The sequence below is a fragment of the Sinocyclocheilus anshuiensis genome, unplaced genomic scaffold (assembly GCF_001515605.1).
Source record: "Sinocyclocheilus anshuiensis isolate Anshui unplaced genomic scaffold, SAMN03320099.WGS_v1.1 scaffold210, whole genome shotgun sequence".
Lineage (NCBI taxonomy): Eukaryota > Metazoa > Chordata > Actinopteri > Cypriniformes > Cyprinidae > Sinocyclocheilus > Sinocyclocheilus anshuiensis.
The window spans coordinates 50,578-65,821 of NW_015547666.1; the positions used below are offsets into that span (position 1 = coordinate 50,578).

Here is a 15,244-nt window from a genome sequence, read left to right on the forward strand (position 1 = left end):
TGCTCCATCTGAAAGCACGTGATGATGATTTACTGCTGATTACAGAACCGGCTTTACTAACAAAATGCGCATGACAATCGCATTCGATTAATCGGGCAGCCCTACTTTGAGGGTGAGTAAAATTTACTCATTTTTGGTAATTTTCATTTTTGGGTGAACTAACCCTTTAAGGAAAACCGAACATCTCAAAGTCAGAGCACTCGCTACAAAACTATTACAGATGCCAACCATGAGGAACATCAGTCTTGCATTTGTGACCCTGGAACACAAAACCAGTTATAAGAGTAAATTTATTGATTTATACATCTGACAGCTGAATAAATAGCTTTCTATTGATGTATGGTTTGTTAGGATAGGACAATATTTGGCCGAGATACAACTATTTGAAAATCTGGAATCTTAGGATGCAAAAACATCAAAATATTGAGAAAATCATCTTTAAAGTTGTCCAAATGAAGTTCTGTTCTGAAGCAATGCATATTACTAATCAAACATTAAGTTTTGATATATTTACAGTAGGAAATTTACAAAATATCTTCATGGAACATGATCTTTACTTAATATCCTAATGATTTTTGGCATAAAAGAAAAATGGATAATTTAGACCCATATAATGTATTGTTGGCTATTGCTACAAATATACCCCAGCGACTTAAGACTGCTTTTTTGCTGCAGGGTCACATTTGTCCTCCACATCTAATATATATGACCCATTAATAAAGATACTGTCGTCATCCAGGACAGTACACATGGCCTGCAGTAGGCCCCTTGACTGCCTGGTTGGTTTGGAATAAAGGGACACTGGTATTGCAGTGAATAGTTAACAAGAAGTGAACAATGTACATAAAGAGATAAAACATCACTGTAACAGTCGCTCAGGCCAGAATCCGCATCCAGGCTGAACACGAGCCTCAAATGTGAATGTTTCTGGGGTCACTCACTCTCTCCCTGGCCTGCCGCTCCAGGTCCACCTCCCTCTGCAGCGCTTCTGCTCGGTCCTCCGCCTCGTCCGCCTGCTGCTGCAGGCTCTGGATCTTCCTCTTCACCGCTTCTATGGATGTTACCGAGGCCATTCCCTCTGGATCCCGAGTCCGGTGTTAACAATGATAAACGCGACACGGCAGGGCAGTAGCGATATCGCTGTATCCCAGTGATCTTGCCTTTATCAGACACCGTTCAGGTTAAACAGATTAGTTTCTTCCTCTAAAGAAGTAGGGTTCCCCCGGAAAGGTGTAGCGTGGACCGCCGGCGAGAGCTCTGTTCGCACCGCATCCGTGAGCCGAGCTAGAGCTGATGTTCGCCGGTGCAACAGATGGCGCAGCGCACCTGTCAGCAGTGTCAGGTGTACTGAGAGGAGCACAGAAGAACGGGCTTCAGTCGCTCCTCCCAGAGGGAGAAATGCCTCGTCTAAAACATACCCACACTTGCGGTTTATTATTAAACACTTGCTTAGAAAATACAAATGTAAGAAAGCATATGCCAAGGAAAAGAGCCAGGGGTTCAAGGATGGACAAACATTAGGCTATATAGCAATTCAAATTCAAAAGAGATTGAGTGGAAGAAAGAAAAAAAACTCTTAACTTATAAATAAATGAGAAAAAAATGTAATAAATAAGCAGATCACATAACAATAAACATACTCTTCCTTCAAAATATTAATTAATTATCAAATACAAATTACACTCAAATAAAAAGTGAGCATGCATTCAAATTTTTAGTTGCCTTTTTGTTACAGGAGGTAGATATAGATTTAATATAGATTTTAATATCTTCTTGAAAGTAAGAACAGTGGGGGGTAACTTTCATAACCTTGTATTTGCTCTCGCAGTCCTAATTGAACTATGGCCTAACCCTGGCTTAGGCTAAGCCCTGTCCATGAAAACAGGCCGTAGTGTTGTAAGTGTTTACATAGCTTGATTTTTATTTTTAAAGACTTTGCATTTTAAAATCAACTTCTAAATGTCTGTTCAGTAGTCCCTGTAACATGACACAATTTAATTTGTGCTTCTAATTAAGTGATAAAAAGCCGTTGCAAATGTTGTACAAAATAAATATCACCACTACTCATCTTAAAACGTTGCACCAATAAAACGTGCAACACTTTGTTTTTCTAACAAATTATCTGTAATATCCAACTATTATAATAATATTTAACTTCCATTGGAAAAGTTTCCGTGACCTCTCGCGAGATCTCGGCAAAGTCTCATGATTTATTTCCAGAACATGTTGCATGATGGGATACACTAAGCCTGGAATAGCGCTCCAGAGCAGTATTCGAGGTAGTGTGGTTTAGTGTGCATCAAGGGCACTGCGCTCTGGTGTTTTTAAGACCTGGGACAGTCTTGCGCACTTCCTCCCTGTCGCGTATGCCCTCTCAAGTGGCCAAGACCGCAAGTGTGGGTATTTGTACAAGGCACAAGTCCACCACCCAGGTTAAGAAAAAGTACACTTCCATAATGTACTTAAAGTGCTCTATTTTCGCGCACTAATTATGTACTTAACATACTAAAAATGATTTTTTAAAGATAAACTTAAGGACATCTAAGTGTACTCAACTGTGCTATTTTGGGACACCATGAAAATGAACTAAAATGCGCTTTTAACATACTCTCTCTTTGTATTTAAAAAATGTTTTTAGTCACTACTTGTAGTACACTTGAGTGTACTAGTGTGTGAAAGATGGGTTCAAGTGTACTACAAGAGGTAACTAAATACATTTTTAAATACAGAGATAGTATGTTAAAAGCGCATTTTAGTCTCAAAAAGCACAGTTGACTACACTATCTTATCTTAAGAAGTGCTAAAGAATCATTTTTAGTATATTAAGTACAATATTAGTGTGCGAAGATAGAGCACTTTAAGTAGCTACATTATGGAAGTGTACTTTTTTAAAAACCTGGGCCACCATCCACCGCCAGCAGAGTCTGTTTTTCTTCCAAAAACCATCAGTTTCCCGCATAATGAATAATAATAACTGATATGCCTGACATGATGATGAGGCTCCAGGTGAGAAGATATACAGGTGAGTCTTCAGTGTCAAAACACCTGACACACGCATTCATCAAAATTCTCCAAAACTAAAATGCGCTTTTAACATACTCTTTGTATTTAAAAAATGTTTTTAGTCACTACTTGTAGTACACTTGAGTGTACTAGTGTGTGAAAGATGGGTTCAAGTGTACTACAAGAGGTAACTAAATACATTTTTAAATACAGAGATAGTATGTTAAAAGCGCATTTTAGTCTCAAAAAGCACAGTTGACTACACTATCTTATCTTAAGAAGTGCTAAAGAATCATTTTTAGTATATTAAGTACAATATTAGTGTGCGAAGATAGAGCACTTTAAGTAGCTACATTATGGAAGTGTACTTTTTTAAAAACCTGGGCCACCATCCACCGCCAGCAGAGTCTGTTTTTCTTCCAAAAACCATCAGTTTCCCGCATAATGAATAATAATAACTGATATGCCTGACATGATGATGAGGCTGCAGGTGAGAAGATATACAGGTGAGTCTTCAGTGTCAAAACACCTGACACACGCATTCATCAAAATTCTCCAAAAAAAAAAAAAAAGCCTGGCATATGAAATAATAATCAGAAAGTTTTATATATTTTTTTATTCTGTTAACATCAAAGGTAAATCTATTAAGTCTCCATAACAGTAACAGTGCCACTTTCTATCTACCAATAATATGCCTTATTAGGATAGGGTTTTAAATGTTTAGTTTTACAAGCTCTGTAGTTTCTATTACGGGGGACAAAACATATAATGCAATGCAATACAATTATTATTGGGCACTCTGAGAAATAAAGGTACAAAAGCCTTTTCAAAAGGTACACTTTTGTAGATTAGCTAATACCAATATGGACCGTTTAGGTACCAAGGTGTAGCTTTTAAAAGGTTACCGCCCCAGTGACAGCTTCTGTACCTTTTCCTGAGCGAGAGATAAACGAATACATGTACATCTATGATATCTGATACTCACACTTGAGTTAAAAATATTGATGACCAAGTAAACCTAAGTTGCTTCAGTCCAGTAAGTGTTCATCTCGAAATATTAATAATAATACAAAACTTATATTTTATATGTTTACTTTATAAAAATCAGTAAAATAATCTAAGAAAAAAACAAGCTGAAGGTGGATGTTTGTGCAATTATAAAGAAAGAAAGAAGGTTTTAACAACAGCCTGATTGTCAAAAAGGATTATTTCTATTTACTGTATTTCTGGCCTGTTTAGACACAGGAGATATAATGACATAATGGCAAAGGTTTTTAAGAGGTTTTGTTAAAAAAGTCAAATGATGACATACAGCAACATGGCTCATAAATATACAGATTTAAATGTACTTACGGCATATTGAATTCTTGGTCACCTATCTGTCAAGATCATATGTGCCCAAATTGTGCATTTGATCTCAGAGACGAGTCGTATTGCCTGCAAACTTTCTGCATCATTGTGTCCAGTCAATTCAAACAAATTACAATCATAAAACAGGATGTTTCAGACGTTTGTCCTCAGTTACGTTACTGTCCTTAGACCAACCCATTCAATTAAACTCATTCACTGTAAACAAATGCCTGCATTCCTCTGATGTTTCTCCTTTTTTGGCCACGTATTAATGGTGTAAATACAGTACACACGCAGCGAGTGAAGCACGCAGTCAAAGAGCCTCGTGTTTCAGAGGAAGAACTGGAAGCAACGCAACTACAGAGGTTTCCTGATGAAAGCATTTCTACTGTGGCTGAATTGTTTTTCACATGTAACTAGTTGATAGTTAGCATATGCACATTTCTTGCAATGCGAGCTCAAGGTTTCTCCTCCACTTCCCAAACACATGATCTTATGGAGGTTTTGTATGACCAGTCACATCACTGGGTTGGATCGATCTTCACGGATTGGGAAAAGTGCTGCACAAATGCTAATTAAAAAGCAGTCCTTTTGAAGTCAAACACACTAATGTACACGAAGAGTCGTCCAACATTTGTGAGCTATTTGAACCATCCATAGACTATTTATCAGATCTGAACTGCACAAATACTAATATTTAACACTGCAGACCTTACAGTATTGCTCTCAATGCATTTATGAAAAGGTATTAGATAATACTGTGATAAAGTATACCATGGCACTACATGTCCAAAAAATAATATTTCTTTGGTACTGTAAGAAATTATAGTCTGCCTCGACCCAGCTTCCACTCCAAATTGTGTATTAAACTATGCTCCTTTCTCTACAAAGAGCTTAATTATCATATAGATAGTTCTTTCCGATCTTAATCATATGTAAATAGTACCTCCGGAGCGATAATTTGTCACTTATAGCGTGGGAGAAGCAGCAGGCCGTCAAGAACCATCTGCTGACCAAAAGGGTAGATGAAATAACTGCTATGGATTCTGTTTAATCTTTTCACCTTAACATTTGGTTGTTCCCACTTGAGTCTACCGAAGATGTGGGAACGGAAGGCTATCACTTTCATTGTCATCCGCAATTTACATTTAAAACGAAACTTAATTTACATGTTGAGCGGGAAGATGAACGTAATACTGTATAAAATGATTGAGCTTAGGATGTTCGGGGTTCAGTCTGACTCCGTTGAACCCAAGGTACTACATGTACTTTGTCACTACTATTCTGTAATAAAAGTTATTCTTCATCAAGATCTTCGACGTCTTCACTTTTTCTTACAGTGCCATGCCCAGAAAGACCATGGAAGTACCATTTGTATCTTTTGTACTTATATTGTATTGTAGATAAAGTATATCATGCTTGTATTTTGGTCATCGGTGAAGAGTATTGGATATTGAGATCTAAATAAATTGACAGTGTGAGTGTGGAAAGGTCAAAGGTCATGTTAAACCTGTATGAAACAGACAGAATCAAGTAGACAATGCAGGGTCTTTGATGAAGTGGTGGGACGCTGTGAGGTGCTGACAGAGTTTATGAAGTGTTTACAGAATCTGATACTGTGGGTGGGTTTGACACCCGAGCAACAGAGCAGCTGTCGACAGGACCGGCCCAATCACCCGCTTCACATATCATACTGACTGCAGCCACAGGAGGACGCATGCTAACTGTGCTGAAACCTGTCCTTTCTAGATGTTCTGTTTGAACACATTCCTCACTCCCGATTCTAATGCGAAACATTGTCATACATATGTGTGTATGCATGTATGTGTTATTGTTATTAACATATATGTGACCCTGGACCACAAAACCAGTCATAAGGGTCCATTTTTCAAAATTGAGATGTATACATCATCTTTAAGCTCTCCATTGATGTATGGTTTGTTAGGATAGGACAATATTTGGCTGAGATACAACTATTTGAAAATCTGGAATCTGAGGGTGCACAAAAATCTAAATATTGAGAAAATCATCTTTAAAGTTGTCCAAATGAAGTTCTTAGCAATGCATATTACTAATCAAAAATTAAGTTTTGATATATTTACAGTAGGACATTTACAAAATATCTTCATGGAACATGATCTTTACTTAATATCCTAATGATTTTTGGCATTAAATAAAAATCTATAATTTTGACCCATACAATGTATTGTTGGCTATTTCTACAAATATACCCCAGCGACTTAAGACTGCTTTTGTGCTCCAGGGTCACAAATATCTGATCTGGTAGTGATGGTCCTAAAATAGGCCTCATTTTCAAAAAAAAAAAAAAGTACGGCGTGAAATATGACCCAAATATGCCTTTTTGAGATTCATACAAAATATTTAACCTTCAAATGAGGCGTCAGTGGTTTTATACTGTTTTACAAATGTTGTATTCATTTTTTGGGGGGGGTGAATTATTCATTTATTGATATTTAATATTGTGAAATATTTGTACAATTTAAAGTAACTGTTTTCTACTGTAATAAATTGTAAAAATGTAATGTATTTCTGTGATGCACAGCTGTATTTCCAGCATCATAACTCCAGTCTTCAGTGTCACATGATTTTCAGAAATCATAATAATATGCTGATTTATTGTCAGTGTTGGGAACAGTTGTGCGGCAGGACACTTTGATTAGTAAAAAAAAGCTTTACATTTATTTGAAATAGAAATCTTTTATAGATGTCTTTACTATCACTTTTGATCAATTAATGCATCCTTGCTAAAGTATTAATTTGTCTTTCAAAAAAAAAAAAACCTTACTGACCTCAGAATTTTGAACTGTAGTATATAATAGTGCATACATACCATCTCAAACAAGGAGTGAATGAGAGATGCGTTGAATCTTTAATGATTTGTGTGTCACTCACGTCTGTGGCCTTCTTCTCGGCCTGCTCGAGTTTCTCCTGAGCGTCCTTCAGTGATTCGGAGTATTTGTCCAGCTCGTCCTCCACACCCTTCAGCTTCTTCTGCAGGCCCAAGAGCTCCTCTTCCAGCTGCACACACAAACACGCACATTAAGCACTGGAAATACAGGCAAATGATGCCATAAAGGATATAGGAAACTGTTTTGACTAGCTTTATTCGAAAGGATTTATTTGAGCAGGTTCTCGATGCTTGATTTGAATACTACAGAAAGAGTAGTGAAGGATAAAGTCAGGGTAGAAATTCTTTTAGAAACTTTTGTTTCTCCATATTTTGGAAGATCGCTACTCGTCAAGTAATGTGTCCACCATTCCTACACTGATGATAAATGATGATGTGTAAATCCCGGCTCATTTAGGGGAGGGCATGAGGAGACAATTATAAACAGCAAAGTTATGTTAAAGCAGAGAGTTGCAGCAGCTGCTGGTCACCCCCATCCACCCCATTAACACACGTCAAGTAAACCACCACACATAGCTTAGTGTCATAAACCAGCCTCTATTTATTGTGAGCCAGCGGGACAGTCGGCTGCTGTATATGGAAACGAGATAATGCCGGCTGCAAAAATAGAGCCCACTTTGGCCAGCTCATAAACTGAGAAGTGTAAAATAGCTACGGTGGATGACAGAACAAGTGAACGGGTTCAAAGCAATGCACTCCTGACAGATGCCTTCCCGGGACAGTTATGAGAAGCATCGCGGCTTTGGCGTCAAACGCAGCCCGGTGGCTCCAGATGGTACAAAGCCTTGATCCTGATATGTTGAACAACTGCATGAAGGTGGAGCGGGACAAAAAAAGATCAAGGACAGCATGTGTGGTGACCAACAGGGGTGCAATAACAAAGGCCTTGGGACAAGAATAGATGGAGTTGGGTCATCAGAACAGGCTTTCAAGAAATAACATGATTTAATCTTTGTTAAAAACCAAAAGTGCATTAAATCAGTTACAGAAGCATATAAACTTGGAGAAAGGATAAATGAGATATACAGAGATTCAAAAATTAAATGGAATTAATGTCTGTAACTATCATATTACACGTGCTCCGACAAAACTGTTTCACATGCTTTTTCTCCCATGGGAAAGCCAGCTGCTCTTCCATTATGGAGAGCGGCAGTGTCCTCAGTGAAGAAGCCTTCATTAAGATGGCTTTTAGTGAAACGGAGAACTGTTATATCTGACATTGCCTATTAATTATTGAGGACGACAAGAGTGGCAATAAAAGATCAACAGGAATAATTCATTCATCACGGTCAACAAATAAATCTAAAGTGACAGGCCTGCTTGTGCTGTTATTTGTGCCACATTTAATCAAACGGTGGAAAATGTTGTTCCTGTCAGCCTGGGCCTCTTAATGAAATGGTTGTTATCAAGTATACCTACTTAAATATACTAACATATTTACACTACTATATTTGGCATGGGACACTTCAGTTAGTCCTGATTGATGGGTCTTAAGGAACAAGACTAAAAATAGTTCAACTCATCAGAGATGTTGGAACCTAAACTGGGATTAATCATCAGTTTTTGGAGTTGAAGACACTGAGCAGATGATTACTGATGATTCATACACACTACATATACAGGAAAGGTCAAATGATACCATTTCTGTACTTAGTACTCAGGGAAAAAACACCTTACTTATATTTATATCACTGCTTAGGCAATTTTCCTCATACTTTTTCTAGTCCGCTTTTCCCAGTTTAACAGAGAGTTCAATTAGACAGATGGAAAAAAACAGAAACATGGATGGACCTACAGAAAAAAGTCTAGTCTGATAACCTGTTTTCAGTTCACCAGATTCAATCCATTTACCTGTTTGCATTTGTCCTCTGCACCTTTCTTGTCTATCTCGGACTGTTCTGCACGATCTATAGCATTCTCCTTGTCTAGCTTCAGCATCTGCATTTTCTTCTTGATGGCCTCCATGGTTGATTTTTTGGGTTTCTGCTAGCAGCCGAGGAGAAAGAGGAGAGCTTGTTCAGAGAGTGGAGGCAGAGACGAACAAAGCTGAGTGCACAGCAGAGAGGCGGCTGGAATCCTCTCCAGAGGAACGCTGGTCTTTTTTGGAAACTTCTCTAAAGTCTCTGGGAGAGTGACGTCCCCCTGCTCTGATTCGTTCTGCTGAATGGGCTCTGCATTTGACCCTGTTATTTTGTCCATGTTTGGGAGGCTCTGAATCCTCATTCTCCAGTTATACTTAAAAAGATCTGAGGTCAGGATTATTCAAGCGCCCTGGGAAAAAAAACAACAACTGATGTACATTAACTACATTAAACACTCTGTCTATAGAGTTTCTTTAACTTAAATTTCATCATGATTTTTATAAGCAGCATCTCTACGATATGCTGTATGACTTATGACTTAAAGGTAATGTTCTCAAAAACCACTTTCACTGCCTGGACAATGATTTCCTCTTCCCACCGATTTCAGTCATATAATTTGCCTACTGTGTTCAATGGTGCGTTATATTGATATTGTGATGGTTTTTGAATGCTAGTACTTTCTTTACAAACACATGGCATAAAATGCTAAATTTGTGTTTGCAGTTTTTGAAAGAACAAAAAATAGATTTAAGTGTCAAGGCAAATGAGAAATACTGCTTGGTCATATTCTAAGGATTTTCAAGCTTGCAGTTATTAAACCACTTGTAAAGAAGGCAGAACTTCGTTTTGGTTAATTGTAGAACCATCTCAAAACTTTGATTTATGTCAAAAACACTAGAAGATTACATTAGCATTTGTGGGCAGGCATGTTCAGATTCTCAGATCAGTACCATTTTGTGTGTAAATGAGGAATTGTCAAACATAAAACAAGTTAAGTATATGGGGTACCACAAGGCTCAGTCTTAGGTCCTCATGTATTCATTGTTCATGCTCCCTTTACGTAATGTTATCATGAAACAAAGCTTTCATTGTTATGCTGATGACAGTTAGCTTTACATTTGTTTGTTTGTTTATTTGTGTAGCACATTTAAAAACTTATTAGGTTGGCCAAAGTGCTTTCCAATAAAAACACCATTTAGAAAAACAAGACGACAAAAAAACAAAAACAACATTTCACATAAAAACATTTAAAACTCAAGACAAACAAAATATTCAATAACAAGCTCGACCAAATGCTTGGGCAAGTAGATGCCCTTTTAAACGAGATTTAAAATGACCCAGTGTCATACAGCATCTGATCTCCAGGGGCAGGTTATTCCAAAGACGGTGTGCCGCAACAGAAAAAGCACAGTCCCCTTTAGACTTAAGCAAGATTTAGGGACCTTTAACAGCAATTTTTGTGAAGACCTTAATGGCCGAGTCATAGAGTGAAATTGAATCATATCTGAAATGTATTCAGGTGCTAGGCCATGCAAAGCTTTAAAAACATACAATAAAACCTTAAACTGGACACTAAAGTTGACTGTTAGCCACTGCAACGAGGCTAACATAGGGGAAACACTGACCTGCTTCTTAGTCCCAGTCAGAAGCCTACAGTAGTTGCTGCATTTTGTAAAAGACGATTCAACAAAACAGCAGGAAGCCCCAGGTACAGTTACAGTCTTGACATGATAAAATCCTGCATAACCTGTTTCAAATCAGCAAGCGATAGGAATTGTTTTATTTTTGAAATATTTCTTAAATGAAAGTAACCAGCCTTAACCACCGAGTTTACCTGCTTATCCATTTTAAACTCAGAGTCAAAGACCACTCCCAGGTTTCTTACTTGCTTCTGCACATTTTAACATGTGCACAGATGGCCTAATAGAACCAATTATTAGGCATTCTGTTTTTGCCTCATTTAATTTTAAGTTCTTTAATTGTAAATTCTGTGCCATCCAATAATTTAATCTCATACAGGCAGTTCATCAGATCATTTAATCCATCATCTGTTTTCAATGGAAGGTACAATTGTGCATCGTCTACACAATGATATCCAATATTATATTTCTGACAGATAGAACCAAACAGAAGCATGTATATAGAAAATAGAATGGGCCCCAAAATTAGTGACGTCCCCCTGCTCTGATTCGTTCTGCTGAATGGGCTCTGCATTTGACCCTGTTATTTTGTCCATGTTTGGGAGGCTCTGAATCCTCATTCTCCAGTTATACTTAAAAAGATCTGAGGTCAGGATTATTCAAGCGCCCTGGGAAAAAAAACAACAACTGATGTACATTAACTACATTAAACACTCTGTCTATAGAGTTTCTTTAACTTAAATTTCATCATGATTTTTATAAGCAGCATCTCTACGATATGCTGTATGACTTATGACTTAAAGGTAATGTTCTCAAAAACCACTTTCACTGCCTGGACAATGATTTCCTCTTCCCACCGATTTCAGTCATATAATTTGCCTACTGTGTTCAATGGTGCGTTATATTGATATTGTGATGGTTTTTGAATGCTAGTACTTTCTTTACAAACACATGGCATAAAATGCTAAATTTGTGTTTGCAGTTTTTGAAAGAACAAAAAATAGATTTAAGTGTCAAGGCAAATGAGAAATACTGCTTGGTCATATTCTAAGGATTTTCAAGCTTGCAGTTATTAAACCACTTGTAAAGAAGGCAGAACTTCGTTTTGGTTAATTGTAGAACCATCTCAAAACTTTGATTTATGTCAAAAACACTAGAAGATTACATTAGCATTTGTGGGCAGGCATGTTCAGATTCTCAGATCAGTACCATTTTGTGTGTAAATGAGGAATTGTCAAACATAAAACAAGTTAAGTATATGGGGTACCACAAGGCTCAGTCTTAGGTCCTCATGTATTCATTGTTCATGCTCCCTTTACGTAATGTTATCATGAAACAAAGCTTTCATTGTTATGCTGATGACAGTTAGCTTTACATTTGTTTGTTTGTTTATTTGTGTAGCACATTTAAAAACTTATTAGGTTGGCCAAAGTGCTTTCCAATAAAAACACCATTTAGAAAAACAAGACGACAAAAAAACAAAAACAACATTTCACATAAAAACATTTAAAACTCAAGACAAACAAAATATTCAATAACAAGCTCGACCAAATGCTTGGGCAAGTAGATGCCCTTTTAAACGAGATTTAAAATGACCCAGTGTCATACAGCATCTGATCTCCAGGGGCAGGTTATTCCAAAGACGGTGTGCCGCAACAGAAAAAGCACAGTCCCCTTTAGACTTAAGCAAGATTTAGGGACCTTTAACAGCAATTTTTGTGAAGACCTTAATGGCCGAGTCATAGAGTGAAATTGAATCATATCTGAAATGTATTCAGGTGCTAGGCCATGCAAAGCTTTAAAAACATACAATAAAACCTTAAACTGGACACTAAAGTTGACTGTTAGCCACTGCAACGAGGCTAACATAGGGGAAACACTGACCTGCTTCTTAGTCCCAGTCAGAAGCCTACAGTAGTTGCTGCATTTTGTAAAAGACGATTCAACAAAACAGCAGGAAGCCCCAGGTACAGTTACAGTCTTGACATGATAAAATCCTGCATAACCTGTTTCAAATCAGCAAGCGATAGGAATTGTTTTATTTTTGAAATATTTCTTAAATGAAAGTAACCAGCCTTAACCACCGAGTTTACCTGCTTATCCATTTTAAACTCAGAGTCAAAGACCACTCCCAGGTTTCTTACTTGCTTCTGCACATTTTAACATGTGCACAGATGGCCTAATAGAACCAATTATTAGGCATTCTGTTTTTGCCTCATTTAATTTTAAGTTCTTTAATTGTAAATTCTGTGCCATCCAATAATTTAATCTCATACAGGCAGTTCATCAGATCATTTAATCCATCATCTGTTTTCAATGGAAGGTACAATTGTGCATCGTCTACACAATGATATCCAATATTATATTTCTGACAGATAGAACCAAACAGAAGCATGTATATAGAAAATAGAATGGGCCCCAAAATTGATCCCTGGGGAACCCCACAAAAACAAACTGCAGAATCAGAGAAATTATTTCCCAATTGAATTACAGAACTTCTGTCCTTTAAATAAGAACAGAACCATTTAAGAACATTTCCCTGAATTACTGCCATTGTCTTAATCGCGTTAAAAGAATATAGTGATCAATTGTGTCAAATCAAATACTGCTGTAAGATCAAGGAGAATCAAAATTGCACCCTTTCCTGAGTCGGCTGCAAGCATCAAGTCATTCTTTACTTTTAAAAGGGCAGTTTCAGTACTGTATTTTGACCTAAAACCAGACTCAAATTTATAAAAAAACGATTTTTTATATATATATATATATATATATACATATAAAAAAAGATCAGCTGATGATAAACAGCCTTCTCTAATATTTTTGATAAAAAAAGAAAACTTAAAAATCTGATGGCAATTATTTAAACAAGTGTAGGTTTTTTTTGAAAAGAGGGTGTATTACCGCATGCTTTAGGCAGGATGGAACTATAGCATTGGCTGGACTACTATTTATAATTATAATACATACAATAGTTGGGCCAACAACATCTAGAAGAAGATGAGATGGAATGACATCTAAGACACAGTTTGTAAGTTTTAAACCGTGAACTATATCTACTTAATTTGAAAGTGAGAGAGGATTTTACATGCAGTATCAAGATAAAATTAAGCTTTCTTTTAAAATTTGTGCCAAAAAAAGAAGAATAATTGACGCAAAATTTTTTAAACATAAGCTGTAAGCATGTAATTTATGATAATATGATTGCTGTTACCTTCTCTACAGTGTCACACTTGGCAGCAAATTGTTTTTTAAAACCACTTTTCCAATTTTGTAGAAAGCATTCTTCTACTACTGGAATATTTCTGTTACCGTTTCTTTGTCCCTGATAGAGAAAGCTAGTTCATGGGTTATCACCGGAAGACTGGATTTTTGTAATGTACAGTGCAGGCTGGATGTCCCACCGTCTCCATAAACAAGCTGCATGTGGTTCAAATGAAGCAGTTCTTATAGAAATTCTGATCATATCATATCATTTCAATTTTAGAATAGCACCACAGGAGGACGTGGAGACATTCATATATGGCTCCTAAACTTTGGAATAACTTTCCTGGTAATGTTTTGAACTCAGATACACTCTCAGTTTAAGTCTAGATTAAATACGAATCTCTGTAGCTAAGCAAATAATTATTCACCTTGATATTTGAATGCACATGAAGTACGGATATTTTAAGTATGACAAAATGTTAATAAATTATGTTATTAGTGTTACTGGCCTATGCAAGTAAACACTAAGCCCTCCAACACCAGCATCTTTGTAAAAACACACAAAAAAAACACAAATGCAATAGGAGATATTTGCAAAACAGTGAATTTATGAGTTTTTAGTTAAACACATTGACTAAGTGAGTTTGCTTATTTTAGGTGAGAAACTGATAACAGATAAATACACAATTATAAAATATAAAAGCTGGCAAGATTCAGAATATACTGAATGCAACAGGAAAGGCAGTAACGGTGAAAACTTAAACTGTTTATGTATTTGATCTATTAATAACAGTCTTTATAATTTCTTAAAAACAGTTCTTTATAATAACTGATTATTATTTGATAAACAACCATGGTAATAACCAATTCTTGTTACAAATCTTTTTTTATCTAATATTGTCTTGTCTACATCTGTGTGGGCATTACATCAGTAAATTACAACAGTAAATTGTTGTACAACAGCAAGAAAAAAAAAAAGAAAAAACATTATAAAAGCAAAAATGGAAATATGGCTTTTATGCTTTATAAAAGATATAATTTTGATAAAAATACCAGTAGACCAAGTTGTCACAAAAGCAAACATTTATGCTGCAAAAACATTAACAGGAGGATACTATTTGTAACATTTCAAAGCTTTATTATTCTTTTATTTAGAAAATGATGTTTTCTCTATGAATTGTTTAAACGCAAAGTTAATCATTGCACCACTGGTCCAAATTGCCACAAAAAAAAAAAAAGGAAAAAATTGTAACACC

At 36.5% G+C, this 15,244-nt stretch overlaps 1 protein-coding gene across 1 annotated transcript in view; it reads right to left on the reverse strand.

Moving 5' to 3' along the window:
* LOC107702557 (tropomyosin beta chain-like) overlaps window positions 1-9,388 on the reverse strand; it is a 25,898-nt gene extending 16,510 nt beyond the window's left edge. Inside the window, exons 1-2 of the mRNA XM_016504914.1 lie at window positions 9,134-9,388; window positions 7,267-7,392 (exon numbers count right to left, since the gene is read on the reverse strand). Of these exons, the coding sequence (XP_016360400.1) occupies window positions 7,267-7,392; window positions 9,134-9,247 (240 nt within the window). The 5' untranslated portion in view covers window positions 9,248-9,388. The remainder of the gene's footprint in view (window positions 1-7,266; window positions 7,393-9,133) is intronic.
* Window positions 9,389-15,244: the final 5,856 nt, after the last annotated feature.